The sequence below is a fragment of the Notolabrus celidotus genome, chromosome 3 (assembly GCF_009762535.1).
Source record: "Notolabrus celidotus isolate fNotCel1 chromosome 3, fNotCel1.pri, whole genome shotgun sequence".
Taxonomy (NCBI): Eukaryota; Metazoa; Chordata; class Actinopteri; order Labriformes; family Labridae; genus Notolabrus; species Notolabrus celidotus.
The window spans coordinates 40,369,520-40,390,152 of record NC_048274.1 but is presented as its reverse complement, the minus strand read 5'-3'; the positions used below and the strand labels follow the sequence as shown (position 1 = coordinate 40,390,152).

The following is a 20,633-nucleotide window of genomic DNA, read 5'->3' as shown; positions in this document are numbered from 1 at the left end:
CGTTTTTCTGTGCAGGTGTGATTTTTTTATTGCAGCATTTTTCAAATGTTAATTATTCAGCAAGATGGATGCCAATGTGTTCTTAGAAAAGTGATACTTCCATAGACAAGCTGGTTCAAAAGTTATAAAAGTTTTATTGCAATTGGAGTCAAAGGAAACATTGAAGCTTAACTTTTGTAACAAAGCACACAAACATGGGAAACACTATTATTCTCATCTTTATCATTCAGTTCCCAACCTTTCAAATACTGAAGAGTACCTTGTGAACGGGAATTAAACACAACAGGGAATGTATTTTCATGTGACATCTACAAAAACCAGCAAAATATAACGCTACAGAACAAAAACAACAGCCTCAAGTGATGACAGGTGAAGGAACAGGGTAAGCACAGAGGTTTGGTTTGTCATCTGAACAACGTGTCAAACAGTTCTGATCCAGAGTGGAATGGTAAGGTCATCTTTTATTGTTTAGGATACCCCACATACTTACAAAAATTTAAGAGAAGTCAGCTATGAAGTGGTTTGAAGTCAAGTTTAAAACAAAATTTAACTTGCATTAGCCCTTTAAAATTAACTGGTCATCACAAGAACTTGCAGTTACTTTGAAGTTTTCTGCCCGAGGTGTGTTAAAGGGCCTTTCATCACAAAGTTCCCATTCGCCAAATGCCAGAGATAGGACAACCTGAGCAGCTGCCTGAGCAGCTGGAACCTTTTTCCATTTATTCCAAACACTGAAGTGCTTTTGGGGACCTGGTTCATGTTTTAAGTTTAAGCAGGGAGGAGTGCCCTCCTTGCTGTCTGGAACTTTCCACATAGTTCATTCATGCACAGAGCAGACGTTTCATTTCGCTTGATAAGCCAGAGAGGGAAATGACAGGCTGGGCCGGGTCTGGAGCTTCAGGTAGGAGAGGAAGGGTTACGCGCTGCAGGGTTATGAGCCCTGTGCCTCCAGCTCTGATGCAGGGGTGTTGTCTGGTTCCTCATCATTGTAGATATTCTCAGCCTAGGAGAGAAACACGGGGTAGGAGGACAGAACAGAACACAATATTCAATGATCTTTGACCACTTTGAGGTCGGATGTTGTAAAAAAGAATCAAACTGGGACTTAAGAAGCTGTGTGCAGGTGATCAAGCAGCTCGAGTTACCATCTGCCAGACTTGCATGATGTTGTCCTCAGATACCGAGCAGATGACCCAGGGTTCACTGGGGTTCCAGGAGAAGTCCGAGATCTTGGCTGTGTGGCCACCATGAATGAACTAATAAGAGGTAAAAAAAGAGACCGACACTTCAATGATATATAGAGGGAAACTGGTGGGGCAATATTAAATGCAGCAATACAAAGCCCCACCACAGAACCAAACAGACCAAGCTGTTTAATGTAAAACTGATCACATGTCGCTAAGTATTACTGAATGACACACCATTTGATATTCAGTCGTTATATATATATACCGTGATTCGCTTTTAAAGTTAATTCAACAAAGACTCCACAGCAACTTTGACTTGTATTTTTTCTCAAAAATGTGATACTTCAAAACCCTCATGAATTTTAGATTTTCCTTCTCACAAATCTGCAACTTTTCCACCAATATTACAACATTTTCTCACAAATACATTATTTTTCCCCCCCAAAATCACAACTTTTTTTCAGAAAGCATTTTTTCTCATAAATTTGAACTTTCTTCTTACAAATCAGCTTTTTTCTCTTTTTCTTTCTTTCTTTCTTTCTTTTTTTTTTTTTTTTTTTACAGATATGCAACATTTTCTCACAAATTTCAAACTTTTTTCTCACAAATTTCAAACTTTTTCACACAAGTCTTGGACCCTTTTCCTTAAAGTTTTGCATCTTTTTTTCACACACATGCAGCATTTTCTCACAAATGTCACTCCCCCCTACCCCCAATTTTGCAACATATTTCCCATAATTTTGCAACTTGATCCTCACAAATCTGTGAGTTTAATCTCTGATACTAACTCGGTTTTTTTTTGGTGCCCCTAATATGCCGTAGTAGCACCAGACCTTTAGACAACAACATTTCCTCTGGCTCCCCTTCAAAGAAAGACACATAGCTTTTGGAAATCTAGTTGACTCTAGCAAAGGTCCTTTAAAGTCTGTTGTTTAAAGTAAACACAAAATGATAGTAATGTCAATATGAATCCCACTAATTAGGATCCACAGTTTACAGCATATCAGCACCATTGGATATGAAAGGAGGAGATGGGCATATTTTCACATCCCTGATAATTATAAATTCCAGCTTACAGTATTGATGAATTCAATTCAACAACAAGGTTAAATGTGGAATTGCCAACTGGTTAAAGTGAAGAATGTTTTAGAGCTAAGTCTATCATAACTGTATAGCTCATTATGAGTGAAAACTAAAAAGAGAAACTTGAATTAAATCAGACGACGTAGTTTGAGGATCTGACTCACCAGTAGCTCTGGAGGGCCATCCTCAGCATCCTCTGCTGACTGCTCCTCACCGATTTTACTGCAGAAGAACAAAACAACAGAACAATGATTTGATGTGCCGGGTTTAAAATGTAAAATGTTTAAAATGTTCAAACATCCTAGTTTGAATAAGAGCTAGACTTGTTCTGGGGTCTAATTCAGTTTGTATTAGGTAACTTGGAAACTGTGTCTGTTAAAAAGTATGTCAATAATTAAAATATATATCATTATCAAATGACACTTTGTGGGCATGTGAACAATTCTTATCTCACTGAAAGTTGATGGAGACAGAGTCAGTTATTATTAATGTTGAAGATAACATTGGCATACTCAAACATTGTTGTCTAAAAACTCAACTGAATGGCTCATCATGATAGGCAGAGAGGTAAGGTGACAGTTTTACCTGAGATCCCAGACATTGAGACGTCGGTCTGTGCCGCTGGAGGCCAGGATGGTCTCGTTGTGAGGAGACCATTGTACCTGATCAATCAGACAGGTGGTCAGCAGCAGGGCAGTGATGCAGCAGCAACCACTTCAAAAAACCATGAGGCTTTGGAGCACCTCAGATCACTATTCTAATACGTTTAGCAGATAAGTCACTGTCATTTTACTAGAACCATGTATCCGTCTTACAAGGACAAAATGAGACATCTCCATTCTTTAAAAAAGAAGGTCTACATTATCTCTATAACTTAGAGTCTTACCTGGAAAATCTCATCTTTGTGGGACTCGAAGGAGTGGAGCTTGAGTTTAAGGTTCCTCAGATCCCACAGTGCAACAGTCTGAGAGACACAAAACCATTGTAAGTACAGGGCTCGAGACTGCGACCTTTTTTTCAGCATGTGTGAGTAAGAACTTCATCTGGTCGCGTTCATGCGAGTGCTCTGTTTTAATGCTCCCTCTAACACAGGCACTGTATTAGACATGCTGGTTGAAAGTCGCCCTCTTTCACTGGCTTAGTCAGTCTCCTCCACCTGCACTATCTCCTGTTCAGAAGAGACACATAAGCGCATCACACACCAACGACAGACAACAAGTGTTTCGCTATTCCCACAAATGAAGCGGTCTATCACTGATTATTTTAAAAACTAAATGAGGAGAGAGAGGAGGAGGCCAATGGTGAGGGAGAGCCAGCAAAAAGTGCCAAATCAGACGGTACTGTTGATGAAAAGGACAGGGAGACACCGGCCGAGCAGCAGCTGAAGAAAAAAAATACTGCTTTCAACCACAATGTCGTACTCAGTACCTGTGGTTGGGTACAAGGGGAAAACTATGTTGTGTGTTTATTGTCGACAGTGTGGCCCGTCTGTTTCAGACAACTCTAAACTTGTTACCATGTCAACACAGTTTACATTTGAAATGACGCTACACAACAACAGTAACAAACATAAAACCTGTCAGGACTAGGGATGTTAATTTAAAGTATTTTCTGTGATCAAACTTTGGAAATGTTAACGATCAATAATGGATCGATCATTAAAGAAACGCGGAGGTGTTCAAAATGTTAAACACGCTGAATATCAACGTGTGGAGCAGGCTCATAATCTCTGCAGACATACAGTTATAACAGTGAAGGCTCAGACTTCAACAAGGGAACTGAACAGGATCATATTTCAGACTCTCAGAGTCCAGATTTCTGTCTACTCCTTCTTATTGAGAAAAATAAGCATGTGAACGTGGTCAGGTGTCAGCCAGGAGCGCAACCGGGTCAGAATCAGTCCGGAGGCAGAGAAAAGAAGCACTCGTGGAGACCTGTCACTCAACTGCAGCCCCCAGCTGAGCATCTCCACTGTGAGCAACACCTTCAGTCAGCTGATTCACATGAAACATGCTTTAAAGTTAAAACACCTCCCTGATAGCTGAACCAAATATGAGACCACATGATGTTTGTTCACTGGGATAGAAAATACAAACAAAAAAAATTTGAGTAAGTTCTTAATCAATTAATCCATACTCTATTAACTGTTTACATCCCTAGTCAGGACCAATGACTAGGGAAAAAAAGCGTTCCATTATTTGAAAACATTTTTGTTAAGTCTTCTTTTAAAATGATATAAAAGAAATGACCTGTCCTGTCAGCCACTGCTTGTTGCAGACAAACTTCATATTCACAGTAAAATATTTTGCAAATATAACTGGAGTCATTGTCAATCTTTACTTCATATGAAACTACGGTATGCCAATTAAGACAAATATTCATCAGCATGCATGGTCCCGCTGTACACCCAAAAAAAAGGGTGTGACCAAATCATGTGCTGGTGCGACCAACTGAGAAAGTTGGTAGCACCAGTGCTACCAGTGGAAAAGTCTGTGTAGAGCCCTGAAGTATAACACGATTCAAACTTTAATTTAGAGTTCAGGGTGTCTGCTTCTTCTCTACCTTATCAGCTGAACCGGTGGCCAGGATGAACTCGCTGTAGGGGTTGAAGCTCAGGCAGTTGACCTCAGCAGTGTGAGCATCCACTGCGTGACTGGCTTTGGATGTGGTGCTAGACCGAGTGTCCCATCTGAAGGAGGCAGACAAAGCAGGGTTAACTTCCCACCGTCTATGTTCACACAATCATGCAGCAGAACACTCATTTGTTTGAATCACTTGCATCATGAGTTTCTGGTCGTCAGCCACAGAGCCAAAAAGAGACTCATGGAGCAGATGCCAGGAAACATCTTCTACCACAGCTGTGTGGCCAGTGAAGATGGTCTTGGCATCCAAAGACTTCCCTTCCTTTGGACCAGTCCCGATGTCCCACAGACAGATGGTCTGCAGAGAAAGAAGGCAGCAGATGAGCATGACTGGTACTGACACGTTATAACATGACTATGCACACAAAAACATCATGTCAATATTCTAACCCTACAGCAACAGTTACGCAACTGTGACTGCTGTCCTCAACTATTCAAAGACCTAAAGTTCTATCACCCCTGCAATAGCATGATTAAATACAGAAACAATACTTTCAGGACGTGGAGCACAGCAACACAAAGAGAACTGAAATGTATTTTTTGAACAGGGAATTTGGCCTCGTCATTGGTAACTTACATGGTCATCTGAGGCACTGAGGAGGTTACCACTGAGATTGGGATTCCAGGAGAGGCCATAGCCCTCTTTCTGGTGGCCTTTCAGCCTCAAATCAGGGTGACACTCCCCACTGGGATCTGAAACGCACAACCAAAGACTGCATTCACTCACCTTCATGATGCGAGTCATAAAGTGCAACATTCAGATAAGCACAGCAGAGATCTAACCTGGCTTTGAAGGGTGCTTAGTGTAGTCAAAGACGAGCACGTCACAGGTGGGCGTCTTGGTGGCGATGATGCAGGGATTCTGGGGCATATAGCGGGCTCGGTTTACTTCTCCCTCATGGTTGATCTTGATCTCAATCTCAATTTTTCCACTAACTGAACCAAATCCACCAAACTCTGTTGAGAGAACACACTGACTGTGAGTGATCAACAATTTCAGACAGGAATCACACATCAGCTGCTGCTTTTTATTGTTGTGATGGATTTTAGCTTCAATGTCCATCTCTCCTCTACTTTGTGTGATTTCACTCCTTAGCAAGAGCAACAGCTACTTCAGCACAACGTTCTAGGGACGGGCATCTTAAGCCAAAATACAATTGGATACTGACTGGCATCTATTCATGGATTATTCCTAATGGAGGTACTGCTAGTAGCGAGCATTGACTGTGTCCGTCTTGGCGTTTATGCTGGCTGTATGTTTACATTATACAGCCATGCTCAGTCGCTGCAATTTTCTGTTTCTGAATCTCACACCACTTCACTCGCAATTTGAGCGACTGTTGTGAAAGTTTTCTTCTTTGTTTGCAATTTAATACAGTCAGCATTCTTCTCCTCCTCTTCGCTACATAATGCGGTTAGCAAACAGCTTTACGGCGCTCTGTAGCCACCGTGTGGCAGGAATTCTGTATTGCAACCAGGCACCAGTGAAAATGATGAAAAAAGGTACTTTCAAAATGAGACATTTTCACATTAACTCTTCCTAATTTTTAACAAGTAAACGGATATTTGAGAATTTGAAAATCAAATCCCATCCCTACAATGTACGAGCAAGGTTTTTTAAAAAGGCTCGGCGGAGAGAGTTTACCTGAAGACAAAGGCTCAAACTAGGGATGTTAATTTAAAATATTTTCAGTGATCCATCTTTGGAAATGTTAACAATCAATTATCGAAAAACTTAATTGTTTTCCGTGTCAAAAATAATGCCAAATGCGTTTTATCCCCTGAAACAAATTTTCCTTCACAACACAATGTATATAACTGATACTACTGAATATCTACGGATCGTATTGAGGTGTTCAAAATGTTAAACACGCTGAATATCAGTTTGTAGAGCAGGCTCATAACCTCTCTGACATACAGTCATATAATGATGGCTCAGACTTCAACAAGGGAACTGAGCAGAAACTGATTTCAGACTCACAGTGTCCAGTTTTCTGTCTACTCGTTCTTATTGAAAAAAAATAAGCCTGTGAACGTGGTCAGGTGTCAGCCGGGAGTGCAACCGGGTCAGAATCAGTCCGGTGGCGGAGAAAAAAAAAAGTGCTCTTGGAGACCTGTCACTCAGCCGCAGCCCCCAGCTGAGCGTCTCACCTTCAGTCAGCTGATTCACATGGAAACATGCTTTAAAGTTAAAACACCTCCCTGATAGCTGAACCAGATATGACACCACATGATGTTTGTTCCACAGGATAGAAAATCAAAACAAAAAAATGTGTTTGAGTAAGTTCTTAACAATCAATTAATCCATAGTCCATTAATTGTTAACATCCCTAGCTCAAACCAACACAGAGAACCCCATGACCTGAACAGTATCTCATGATGCTAGACTAGTTCTGTTTGTATTCATGGACGGTACCTTGACACTGTTCAGTAGCCGCACTAACATTTGAATACTACGTCTGACAGTATAACAGAGGAAACGTGATCCATCAGCACACCAATCCACATCTGCCCCCATTAACGTACCTGCTGGAAGACAGAATAACACAGTGTCAGTATGAAGATAGCATTAATGCCCTCATCATGAGTGTCTCTGACTAACACTTTTGTCTATATCTGCCTGTTGTTTTTGTAAAAATCAATGAATGCAGGGGAAAGAATAAGAAAGTCACATGCTTCTTTTTAATTTTAATCTGCTTTGATGGAAATTGTTGCTTAGTAGGCATGTAAGACACTCAATGTTACACTCATGTTTTGCCAAGACTACCCCTACTCCCTTACAGATACATTCTTTATGATGGAGTTAAGCTATTGTTCAGATACTTGGTCCTTATAATTACCTCCTTTCTCGCTGTCATAGTGCGAGGCGTCAAACTGTGCATCATCATTCGGTATCTGGACGCTGGCAATCACAAGATGGTTCTGCTCATCTGATGTATGAGTCCCCAGAGCCAGCCTATGAACCGCGTAGTCCTTCCCCTCCGGCCTACAGAAACCCAAAGGAGGAGCATGACTTAGACAGTGACATGTTGTTAATCTTACCGAGTAGTACTTTCAATTCAACATTACAGAGCAGACTTTGGGAAGAAACAAGGACTACATTTGATTTGATTCTCCTCTATCCCTCTTTCCAACCCCAACTCGGTCGAGGCAGATGGCTGTCTAACATGAGTCTGGCTCTGCTCCAGGTTTCTTGGAATCAAGAAACGCTCAGTTTTACCCAGAACCTAATAATGGCATATTATCAAGCACAATGAGGATGGTTTTGGACAAAGACATGTCTTCTCTAACAGAAACAGAACTTGTTTGGAGTCAGACCTGGAGGACATTTGCTGTGACAAGCATCATTGCCAAGACTGAGACAGTGAGCAATAAGATTGAAGTAATGAGTACCTGTTGACATCTGGAAGCCACTGGACAGTAAGGCTGGGCCACTCCAGCGCGTGAGTCATCACCAGGTCATACAGGAAAGGTGTGTTCTTCTTCCAGATCTTGTACTCCTCATTGATGACCCTCTCTTCCACTGCATCATCATACACTTCAGTGGGAGAAACGGGTATGACTTACAGAGATTACTGTATCATAGCAGACAAAGAATAGCAGTATATGTATGTATGTATGTATGTAAAAAGATGTTTGAGTTAACAGTCCAGCTTGGTCCTGGTCCCTCTAACTGAGCATGTGGAGATCCAGTGCAGGGACATCGGGCTGTTTTCATGTAGTGTGCGGCTTTTTCAGTAATGATACAGGGAACTGCTTTAAACGAATATATCATAGTGAAGAAGTGAGGTATTCTTACATACAAATGTGTTTGTTGGATTAATAACTGTAGCTATCTCGCTCCCATCTACTACGGCGACAGTATTCAGAAGTCAATTGAGTTTTAGCAGCTGAGCATCAATCTGGAGTAGAAATAAAACATACAATAAATATTGAACTCAACGAATCGAGACGACACGGTGACCAAACACTGAAATACAAACACAACACGCCTCTTGGTGTGTTAGCACGCCATGCTAGCACATATGGCAAAGTGAGGTGCTCACAAAGCGGCAAACCGACTGTCGCTTTACTCGCTATTCTCGCGTAAACCTACCCTCTTTATCAGCCATCATCCAAACGGTGCGCTTTGTCACAGTGCTCGGGAGCAAAGTAGCAGTGAAGACGCTTGTTTAGTCAGTACTACTGTCCTCCTAGCTAATACAGTGTAAAGGTTCCTTCCTTTTCACCGCCGAATCACTCAATGCTTACTGCGCATGTGTGTGAGCGCGGATACCAACGGAGGTCAACACTGCGCATTGGCTGCGCATTATGCGTGTAAGATAACGGACTGCGCAGATTGTGGTGGCCTTAGAAAAGAAGTCTATGGTGACGTCTTCAGAGTAGTTACTGTACCGTGTGTTCACCACACAAGGAGCTCTAAGCCAAAAACATCCATGTATTTAATCTACACCGTTTGCTTTGTTACTGAAGCAGACTTTTCTGGGCTTGGTTTATTTTTTGCCTTTTGACCCACATGTCCCAGGAGACTCACCGTAGGCTGCCGTAAAGTCATTGTTGTGGTTGTTCTCTGGCAGGCTGTGCACGCATGTGTGCCTGCAAAAAAGTTGAAGCAGTCGCTTAAATTGAAAAACAGTCCCGTTTATTATGTTCCTGTTCAGGCTGGATGTGGATGTGACAATAATAAGTCATTTCAGTTGATTTCTCAAGCAGGGGTGTGATTATCAGGAATTCTGAGCCCCATGAAAGGATATCACAACACCTAACACTATTAATATGGGAGGATATACAGATGTTTACATTCTATTTTACAATAAAAGAACCAGACTGCTATATACTCCCTGCAGAACGTGTCCCACTCATAGTAGAACATTCTCCATAAACACATTTTTCTGCTCAGTCATTCTCTGTAATATTGACAGGATATCTTAAAACGTGGAGAAAATATTAACCCAATTGAAGTTAAAATTAAACAATTAAGAATAACTGATACTATGTATTACCTGCAGCTTCTTCAATGCTCTATTTTGCATAATGTAGTACAGGAGGGAGGGCCTCTGAAAAAGACTACATATTTACTTGATAAAGAGTGAAGCTTATTTATTCAGTCATGTTTCTTTACTGACAATCGTTACAAATTAGTGCAAAAGAAAAAATGCAACTTTATTTTCATTTCCAGCTGCTCCAGCAAGGGCCTTGTGTAGTTGGTCCCAATTTCCCCAAACTATGACACCCATGTTCTCCTGATCTTGACTCAACAGCAGATTATCAGATTATATCCCCCCAAACTGCAAAATCACAATCATCTCATCTGCTGCAATGCACTATATCAGAAAATGCTATTATTTTAAAATAACAACTTTGTATTGAGTCTCAAATAGGGATTTTGAAATTGATAACCTTGGATCTAAAAATTATGACTTTGTTTCTCAAAATATTAAGATACAATGTCCATTTCAGATGCTCATTTGATCATTTTAGACAGTTTGTTATTTTAATTACGTACATTAGCAGGGATGATCTTCCATAATACATAACCAGTGAGGTTCTGAACTACATTTATTCTGTCCTCATGAATGTTTCTAAGATACAAAATAAGAGGTCCTTAGGTTGTTCAATAAAAAATCCCAAACAGCAGCCAACATGGCAAAGTGAGTAAATCAGAGGTATATATACTATTGTTTAGTATCAGCTCAAAGACAGAGATGAACACATGTGCATCTAAGGAGTAATGACTGAGTAAAGACAGTGTCAGTATGCATTCCAATGAGTTTATTTTGTAAAAGTCTCATCCATAAACAGCAAAAACAGTTTACAGTAAATTACAAACTCTGAAAATGCAAAACATATTCCAAATACGAGCATAACAAAGATTCTTAACAAATAAAAAAGCATAAATTTACATACAGATGTCGTAATCAACTATCATCAAAAAATAAATAGGTCTATATCTCAAGACAATAGTGGAAGCAAAGTAAAGGCAACTGGCACAGAGTTTAAAGACAATGTAATCTGGCGTCATTTCTAATTTATCTAAGAAAACTGTCACACGGACAATGGAAGGTTTGGAACTTTTAAAATGCATCATCACACCGTATGTTTCCGTAATCGATCAGATAAAAACCACCTTCACACCTCCCAGCTTCCTCAGAAAGTGAATGTGGTTCAATTTACTGTCAGCCCAAGACTTGTTCATTCTCATTCCTCTGATTCAGTAACAGATACCTGATTTTAGACTACAAACCAACGGACACGTTCTCCAAAAGAATGATCAGGACTACAACAGTAGAGAAGAGTACAACATGCCACTTTAAAAACTTTGAAATATACAGTGATTTATTTCACAGATACACAGAAGAACAGATGTATCACTTTTCCATAAAAAGATGAGCTGTTACCTAGAGCAGTCCAAGTAGAATAATGGCCCTATATTCTACAAATTAAAATATACAGATAGAGTTAATATTGAGCTACAATGTGTAACCCAGTTGTGCACAACACTTCATACATTTATCTATGTATTTCCATTCGTCTTTTTTGGATTACATAAAAGAGTAACATAGGGTGATGGGTAATGTTGGACAGTAACTGAATTTTAAATGAGTCCCTCCTAGAATCATCGTTATAAAAAAAGCTATTTCAAGCTACAACTAGAGTGATCAGCTCACTGTAATACCCAACATATATCATAGATGGTAAGAGAGTATATATATGGAGGTCTTATCTAATGTATTTGTACACAGTGATAGGTGATCATGAGTGATACACTGCCTATAGGTATGTCTGGCCCAGTATCAGTACTCATTCATGGCTAACTACTGTAAGTGTGAATATGAAGTCCTGGGAAGAACACACCACTCTCCAGCCCACTGTTCATCCTGCCTAAATGGGTCATGTCGTGACATTTTAACATATCACGTATCGAGAGGAGATGCACCAACACATTATTTTCACAGATTTCACTAACTTATGTAAAAATGACCTTCTGAGCTTCTATCGCAACTCAAATTTCCATCGGTTATTAAAGAGACAGGAAATAATCTCTAATGTGAAAGGGGACAGGGATGTCGAGAAATACTGATGTTTTGGCTGAAAGAGTTGAGAAGACGTTATGTTAAAATTCTCAAACTTCTATGATCTAATGTAAAAGAGTAAATACTCAGTGTCTTTTTATTAATAAGACCACCCTAATAGCTTTTGAGCGATTACAAATCTACCAGTTATTCTTTTTGTTTTAGACAGTCTGCCATTTTTCCATTACTTTGATTTTTAAGTGCTGAAAAATAGAGTGACATAATGCCCAGTCTCACCCAGGTATCCATATGATGAGTGACACCAGTATTAGTATGGATGCATCTGTCCAACACATATTGGATGTCCAACAAAGAGGTGGAGGAGACGATGGCAGCCAATAGATGGTGCTGATGAGAAATCATGCTGTCGATTCACTTCTCCAACATCACAGCTACAAAAACAATTTCTCTGTCACGCTCTTTTCCCTTAATGTTCTTCTATGAGCAGCTGGTTCTTTGGGGACACAATAACAGTTATCATTAGCATCATCAACTCATGCTTTGAACAAGGTTATCTGCAAATACATTAAAAATACAAACCAATTAAAAACAGCGGGCACATATGCAACTGTGACTGTGTATTTTTTGTCAATTCTTATACCTCTTATCACAGTCTACATCTCCCTGGAATGACCCTGTTGTCATCTGTCACCATCACATCACGTCACTATCACTTTAAGCTGTCACATCTGCATCATGTCCTAACTGACCTATATAGTTATAATTATTCATATCACTGTGTACCAGTTGTATATACATCTAACTTCATTTTTATTCTATCTATTTGATTTATATTTCTTTATTTGTACTCTATTTTTTCTACTCCTACTCTTCTTGTCTCCCGGACTTGCTACCATGTCTGTGTTGCTTCAACAACAGAATTTCCCTACTAGGGATAGATGATGTATTCTTATCTTACACACATCAATGTTGTGTTGTGGACAAAGTAAGTTAAACCTGCAATAGCTGTATCTGTTTGTGTCAACCTAATTATTAAAAGTCCAATAATTGATCTCTATTGCTGTAATTTATGTCGTCGTTCCGGGCTTCCCAGGAGTTAGCCGGCTTTCTCCTTAGCTGTACTTTTTGAACTCTTTGTGTTTTCATTTTTTTCCATGGTTAAAATTCATGAATTAAAAGTCAATGTTTTCTTGTTTTTTTTCAGTTGAAAATGTGTTTGTATGTCCATTGTCATGAGTTGCCTTTTGGTAAAGATGTATTTTTTGTTCCCTCTGTATTGGTTGTGGTCTTTCTCCCTGTGTTTCATGTCTTGTGTTCTTATTCATTGTGTATGTATTTTATCTTGTGTTTCTTAGTTCGGTCTCCTGTGTTTCCTGTTTTATTTTGGAGTTTTTGCTCCCTGTGTGTCTGGTTTAGTTTTACTTCCTGTGTTTTTCCCTCCTTTGTGTGTATACACTTGTGCCTTGTTGGTCACACCTGTGTCTCTTTACTCTGGCTGTTGAAACCACCTGCTGCATACTACCTACAAATGTAGTATGCAGTAGTTACTGCATACTACATGCTGTGTCTGAAGATAGTATGTAATATGACTGTTCTGTTGACTCTGTTTTTCAGTATGCTGGGCCAGGCAGCATCCACTCATGATTGAAAAACTTAAGAGAAGTGGTTTATATGGAATGTAATCATTTCCACAGGCCCTAAAGACTGAGTCGTCCCCCCCCCCCCCCGTCATATGAAAAAAATAAGAAGTGGAACAGTACACAAGGGAGACTGGTCGCTGCAGACTGAGAAGTTTTCCCGAATCAGTACGACATGCGGGTAGTTTTGGCATAGTGCAGATTTTGCTCTTTTTCACATACTACATACTATATACTGAATTTAGGGCAAATCAGTACATACTACTAGTGTAGTAGGCGGTTTCAAAGACAGCCTCTGTTTCCTCCCTTCTGTGTCGGTTCCATGTGTGTGATGTGTGATCTGTGTGATGTTATGTCAAGTCATTTCCGGGGTTCCAGTGATTTCTTTGTTATTTTATGGATTTTGAGTTAGTATGTTTTTTTTTATTTTAAGTCTGCACTTGGGTCCTCCTTTTGGTATTCTGAAAACACGTCAGTCTATAAAAAATGACCAGAATTGTTTAAGCTTTCAATGAACTTTAGTGAGATACCACAGAGTGAAAGCAGCTTGCAACCTCTCAAGGTGGTTTTATTTCAATCTTGACATCATTATAACAGAGAGACATGCATGCTGTTTACTCTTCCTTTGTTTATGTTTTCATCACTATAAAACTTCTGCCTCTCTATTTCACCCACTGCTACTCTCACAAACAGTAGCAGCAGTTTTTCTGGAAGTATACCAATGACAAAGCAAAAATATTGGAACTGTCAAGCTCCTATATGAATATATATATATATATATATATATATATATATATATATATATATATATATATATATATATATATATATATATATATATTTCTGAAACCCACCTTACTGTCAGTGGTATTTTGCATGATGTCGTTGTCGGGGTCTCCTCCCTCTGAGCCGCTCTTCTGCTCCTCATCTTTTCCATCCTTCTCCAGGTCATCTTCTCCGGAGGAAATCCTGGATAGCTTGGAGGATTTCTGCCACAGACACACAGATCAGGATGTATCATTTCTAACAGCATGTAGCTGTAATAGCAGCTGAAAAGCATCCTTAGATTACCTATACAATTTACAATTTCATATATTGTCATTAACTTGCAAACATATCATCATTGTCACACTAACGTTATCATTCAGGTAGGAACAAAATCAATATTTTGACTTGAATATTTGAATCTATAGTAAAGTTGAAGGCATCATCCAGATGAAAATTACAATTGAGCATCACCTCCCTTAAATACAAAATAAAATAAGCACCCATAAACATATACAGGTCTTTATGGAAATCAAGACATTGACTTACATACAATCAAGAAAGTTAAACAGTTGACGGAAGGAATTGTTGTTTTTTCTTTTTGATGTACAGACAAAAAGAGATACAGTGACAGACAGAGGGAGGAAGAGAAGCAGTGAGTCAAAAATCAAGTTACATTTTTAATGTTAACACAAACGTTTCAGAAATCTTATGAGACAACAAAATATGTGGTCAGACTCTCTCTGGTTTTGTTCTCCACCAACCTGTTTGTTTTTCACATTTCAAAGTGATCATGTTGCCCTTTTTGTTTTTACTGGCTATGTCAACTCCAAACTTCAATCAATGTTTAAACTTTAAATGAAGAGCATCTTTCCTACAGGTTATTGCATATCACAGTCCTTCTCAAGTGACCAACAGGCTTCCTATGTCAAATTATTAACAAAGACCCAACATCAAGATTGGATACAATCCAGTCCCCTCTTACTGACAGGACTCGATCTTATCTCATCTTAATCCACCATGAGCATTGCACCTCACAGTATTTAGCTAGTTACAGCAGCAAGGACAAACTTCCTTTAACAGGCAGAAACCTCCAGCAGGACCAGACTCATGTCCAAATGCCACAACCGTAGTAACTTAACTAACAAATCATTTGAATAAAGCCTAAATGATTCAAGAGCGACATTTGACATCAGTAACTTCACCACTGGTCACTGCATCTGTGTGAATGTGTGTGTGTGTGTGTGTGTGTGTGTGTGTGTGTGTGTGTGTGAGAGAGAGAGATAGTAATAGTAAAATAATATATATATAGCAATAATAAAAATAGTAATCATTTAGCAATGATTACGTATGTTTTCCATGCTAATAAAGCCCTTTGAATTGAAAAGAGAGAGAGAGAGAGAGAGAGAGAGAGAGAGAGAGAGAGAGAGAGAGAGAGAGAGAGAGAGAGAGAGAGGGAGAGAGAGAGAGAGAGAGAGAGAGGGTGGGGACCAAATATTAACCCCTCACACATATGTTAGTAATCTCAGGAGGTTTTAGGTCCTCTGTGTAACACTCCAAACAAATACACAAACTCTCTCACACACACACATCAGCACACTGCTCCCCAACAGTGCCGGATTCCTTTAGATGCACATGTGCTGGAGAAATGGACCCCAGTTGCTAGGCAACAGTGGTTGCTAAGTGAAGAGCAGGATGCATGTGACTTTTTCAACCTGCTTCCATTTACAGCAGCAACGGCTTTTGCACTGATACAGTAACACGCTGTGGCAGTGCTCGTCAGTCTGCAACCAAAAACATCCCCATCCATTCAAATGTGAAAGTGATTCTTCCACACAAAGGCAAGGTCAAACTGAAGAGGACAGCATCATGAACAGTGTCACATCATCAGAAACTGACACAGCTGGTTGAATTAATGTGGAGGAATGTCAAAGACATGTTCAGGAGGGAAAGGTTAAATCATGCCTGACTGCCTCCGTCAGCTTGAAGATTCAAAGCAGGACAATAACCTGACATGCATTCACGTATCTGCTCACCATTCTACTTTTTAATAACGGCACTCAAACAGCAGAAATGAGTGCATCATGCTCAGCAGCAGGCCAGTCAAATGTTGCTGTTCTAGTGTTTCCAGAGGGGCTGAGTTAAAATAAGCTACAGTGTGTTCCTCAGCTGTAAAGCAGGAGGATGTCACCCTGTGCAACAGTGACAGTGTTTGTTTTTCAATCTCAGATTCAAAACTTGACCTGAAAAAGATAACTGTGGATGGGATCAAGCGCTGAACTGACCTGGATGACTGAGACTCTCCACAGACATTGTAAAGGGGCAGCTATGTTTGCCTTTACTGCTGCTCACACCACAAGTCATGCAGTAGGCAAGTACTCCAAAGAGGAAGTTAATGCAACGTCTTTCAAGTTAAACTCCATGGTCCACAATATTAGAAGGTTTCATAATACCTGACACACATGATAACTCTACTTCTGCTTCAGTATGTTCACCAGCTCTCATAGGGTACCTTGGAGGAAGCTGTCTTTTTCCGTTTGGATGCAGTCTTGTCTCCAGTCTTGTCTTCCTTCAGCTTCTCCTTGTCATCCTCCTCCTCAACAGAGTCGCCCTCCTCACCCTCACTACTGCCATCAGCGTTGTTTCCCCCCTCTTCTGTTTCTGATGAACTCTGTTGCTGGATGGCCTGTGAACAGATGACATTCATCATTTTTAAACAGAAAGCAGAAATGTGCCTTCCACTGCTCCCCACAAATGTATATGAGACTCCAAGTTAAGATAATGAATCCATCTAATCTGCGATTACACCCTTTTATCCGTGCTGTTAAAGTTTTGGCGAGGAAACAATGTGGTTTTGTTGAGCATGAAGCCCATCTGATAACTCTGCAGCCCACCTTCTGTTTCCTCCCTCTGCCTTTCTCCGGACCACAGACACAGTAAACTGCTGACTGACCTGATAGCCTGTGAACTTGACTCCAGGGTTGTTCTCGATCTCCCACAGGCCCTCATTGAAGCCTTTCCTTTTGTTGGACTTGCCAAATTTGTCTTTGTACTCTTTGTAGGGCAGAAGGTCCTTTGGGCCCAAGAAAGCACTAAAGAAAGAAGACGACACATTCACAACCACTACGACTCTCTCAGGAAAAGCACACCCTCTTCCAAGAGTCAAAATAACTAGAAGCTGGTGCATTAGAGAAAATGTAAGCTGGTAGGTGACTTCAAATCACCATGTGTTTGTATTCCCTGAATACTGCACAAATATATGACATGCTCTCTTATAATTGGATTTAAAAAAAGGTAAACTCACTAAAATAAGGTTAAAAAGTATCCTGAAGAGCTTCATTACCAGGGATATGGAAGTTTTTCCAACAATACTCAATAAGCTCTATTCATGTACAAAATTCATAATAGGCAAATAGTCATAAACAGTGCAGCCGTCTCATCTCTATAACATTTGTTTACAACAGTGTGAGTGTCAATAGAAGGCTGCACATCTGGTAAAAAGGTGCCTACGTTTCATGGGTGCCAAAGAAGAAGATGGGGTACTTGTTGGCCGGTGGTTTGACAGCTCCTTCTGGAAGTTCATCAATCTATGGAGGGAGGGAGAGAAAGAGAGAGAGAGGGAGGGAAAAACTACATATTTATCAAAATCCTCTTTAAAGACTTTTTTAGATTGACAGCCATCAGTTTATATTAAACGAATTACCTTCAAGGACAGAGGATACAACAGGGCCACTGTAAACTAACGTCACATCACAGCATGGGTGCATTTTAAATACACAGAGCTGATCAGACCTACTGGTCAACACAACACAGGTACTACTGATAACTTACAAGTGAAAATGGAGCCTCACAATGTGCTGCACTGTAAGAACCCACAGTAACACGGGGCATGGTAGCCCATGTGCGCCACTGGATCTGAAGCCATATTCTGTCTGCAACCAGTTGGCTTCAGATGCATGACTTACTGCAAATAAGAAGGGTTAATAATAGTGGTATAACAGAGGTGTCGCGGGTTACCTGAGGTCAACTGCTGACTCCGTTATACCATGTGTGACAGCTCATTGCAAACATTAAGATTAAAAACACGTGTTGAACTCATTAGTAGAAAACGTTTACATCAAAATGTGCGCAAATACTCAAAGCAAGATTTAAATAAACCAGGGCATGTTTATGGGCATGAAGCCCAATACATATGAAAAAAATATTTCCCGTGTTTAAGACGTCTTCATTTTGGCTCAGCCTGGCGCCAAACAAAGGCTTCTGCTAAATGATTTGGTTGCCAGAAACAGATTAAACGCACAACATTTGTCTCTGTGGAGTCAGCCTCTCTCTGGCTCAGGGTACCGAAGCATCCCTCCTGTGAACCAGCGAAGCAGCGGTTGTATTGTATAAGTCAACCCCGCCTCCCTGTGCTCCCAGTCCGGCCGCATCCCAGACTCACCCTCGCCGGCCAGTGCGGGTATCCCTTCATCTTAGCGAAAACCAGATCTCCTGCCTTGTATTCCCGCGGCCGTGGTCGAGCCATATCTCCGGATAGAAAGTGAGCTCTAAGATGACTGTGTAATCCTGTGCAGTTCTCCCGGGGCCCTCAACGCAGGGCTAAATGATCGACCATCAATGTTTTTATATCAAGACTGCAGTTTACACGGAAATAAATAATTAAGAAACGCGGAAAACGGGGCCTGAAAGAGGGCTATCCTCTTACGCACAGAATCAGGTGTAAACGGAATGGAGAATGGCTTAAGCCGCAGCAGGGTACCTGAGAAACGCTGTCAGGATAGGAAACATCAAACTTCCGGTCTTCGAAATAAAAGCCAGGGTGACGTACTTGCGGATTACATTTCCTCAACTTGCTCCATGTCGTTAAAACACATCATCCAAGCGCGTCTTCAACTCGAGAGTCAAAAGAGTGAACGAGAGTCCTCCAGAAGATCAACACTAAAGTCAGGCAGCCAGATCCAACTCTAGAGTTTACACTGAAGAGGACGTGAGTAAATTGTCCAGAACATCACCCACAAAACTGCTTTATAGCTCTCATTTAACTGAGATAGAACTCCAGTGGAAAGCTGTGTTTAGTTGTCATCCCATAAAACACTGACGCGTTATGGCCACTTGGTGGCAGCATTTAATAAGCAATGATAGCAAACTGAGGATTCTGAAGTTGTCTTGTGAGTCACGGACAAGAAGCTTTCACCAATCCAACTCACCCACTACAGCTATTACAACCACATGACACACATGAGAGTGTAAAATGTTGTGAAGTTGCATCCTGTTGATGTTGTGGTCCTTACATATACAAGCATGGTTATTTGAAACCATCTCTCCACCCACCCATCCATCAATCCATAAATAATAATAATAATAATAATAATAATAATAATAATGGGACAAGGGACTGACTCTGCAAGTCTGGTCTCCTCTGGCAGGCTGTTCCAGAGTGTAGGAACTCTGACTGAAAAAGACCTGTCCCCTTTGGTTTTCAGTCGGGTCCTTGGAACAGCTAGCAGAGCACCGCCAGAGGATCTCAGACTGCAACCAGGTTTGTAGGGGGATAAAAGCCCAGAGATATATAGAGGGGCAAGTCCATGTTGTGCTTTAAAGTCAATAAAATAATCTTAAAATCAATCCTACATGCACCAAACATGTATAAATAACAATTAAATGAACTAAATAATCATTTGAAACTGTTCAGCACGTGTTGGTTTACAAACACACTAATTGTGTAATCAATCCCACTCTTCCTTTATTTATAACACAACACTGCAAAGTATAGAAGCCCTAAAAGGACGTGATTAAATACATTTTATTTTCTCTGTTTTGTAGTGATAACCTGTTTCACTTGTTTTCTACATACAACATAAATGGAGCACATTTATACATATGGAACCAAGTAACTTCAGGTATTAGGAGAGGCCTGTTATTAGTTTCTTTCATTATTTTAGTTTTTCACAAACATGTTTTGAACATTTTGTCTCAGTAAAGAATAAAAAGACATTTTGTTCAAGACGTTTATCTTACAGGTTGAAGACCATAAACACAAAAAAAACGAGCTTCGTCCTCTGGATAAAACAAGATAAATGGTCCCATTATCACCAGAAAAATAAGTCCAGATCTCGAGATAACAAGTTTCTATTCTGAAGATAACGATAGAATTAACTTGTTATCACGAGAAAACAGAGACAATAAAATGATTTTGATCATGTCCTTTTACGGCTTCCGTAGGAAAGCCCATATGGTGTGACAAGTTCAAACATAAAGTGAGTACTTGAAGTTGATTCTCAGGTG

General features: G+C 40.2%; 2 protein-coding genes and 1 long non-coding RNA gene across 4 annotated transcripts in view; 1 reads left to right on the top strand and 2 right to left on the bottom strand.

Annotated features, from left to right (window-relative positions):
• Window positions 1–114: 114 nt before the first annotated feature.
• LOC117810298 (histone-binding protein RBBP7) lies at window positions 115–9,174 on the bottom strand. Its single transcript, XM_034680059.1, has 12 exons — window positions 9,009–9,174; window positions 8,306–8,450; window positions 7,753–7,898; window positions 5,696–5,872; window positions 5,490–5,605; window positions 5,050–5,210; window positions 4,833–4,959; window positions 3,157–3,234; window positions 2,856–2,932; window positions 2,435–2,492; window positions 1,146–1,256; window positions 115–1,003 (listed from the first exon to the last, which is right to left on the bottom strand). Exons 1-12 carry the CDS (start codon window positions 9,025–9,027, stop codon window positions 932–934), a joined length of 1,287 nt encoding a protein of 428 aa, XP_034535950.1. The 5' UTR covers window positions 9,028–9,174; the 3' UTR covers window positions 115–931.
• A 2,056-nt stretch (window positions 9,175–11,230) lies between these two features.
• Window positions 11,231–19,440, bottom strand: hdgfl3 (HDGF like 3). Of its 2 annotated transcripts, none has more exons than XM_034678826.1 (6): window positions 18,790–19,440; window positions 17,859–17,935; window positions 17,302–17,440; window positions 16,861–17,034; window positions 14,438–14,572; window positions 11,231–12,439 (listed from the first exon to the last, which is right to left on the bottom strand). In XM_034678826.1, the coding sequence occupies exons 1-6, from the start codon at window positions 18,871–18,873 to the stop codon at window positions 12,413–12,415; spliced, it is 636 nt and encodes a 211-aa protein (XP_034534717.1). In that variant the 5' UTR covers window positions 18,874–19,440; the 3' UTR covers window positions 11,231–12,412. The 2 variants fall into 2 exon arrangements, with proteins under 2 accessions (XP_034534717.1, XP_034534726.1); XM_034678835.1 differs by lacking the exon at window positions 18,790–19,440 and adding an exon at window positions 18,180–18,286.
• Window positions 19,136–20,633, top strand: part of LOC117809151 — a 27,515-nt gene continuing 26,017 nt past the window's right edge. Inside the window, exon 1 of the long non-coding RNA XR_004630444.1 lies at window positions 19,136–19,335. This is a non-coding gene — a long non-coding RNA (uncharacterized LOC117809151). The remainder of the gene's footprint in view (window positions 19,336–20,633) is intronic.

Bases quoted from the DNA above. Each gene is read 5' to 3' on its own strand.
- LOC117810298 (XM_034680059.1), bottom strand. The intron at 5,211-5,489 runs GTAAGTTACCAA...CTTTCTCTGCAG, and splicing joins TCAGTGCCTCAGATGACCAT to ACCATCTGTCTGTGGGACAT. The intron at 2,933-3,156 runs GTAAGACTCTAA...CTGATTGATCAG, and splicing joins ACAAAGATGAGATTTTCCAG to GTACAATGGTCTCCTCACAA.
- hdgfl3 (XM_034678826.1), bottom strand. From the start codon at position 18,873: ATGGCTCGACCACGGCCGCGGGAATACAAGGCAGGAGATCTGGTTTTC. The intron at 17,035-17,301 runs GTCAGTCAGCAG...ATCTGTTCACAG, and splicing joins TCAAGTTCACAGGCTATCAG to GCCATCCAGCAACAGAGTTC. The intron at 14,573-16,860 runs GTACCCTATGAG...TGTCTGTGGCAG, and splicing joins AAAAGACAGCTTCCTCCAAG to AAATCCTCCAAGCTATCCAG.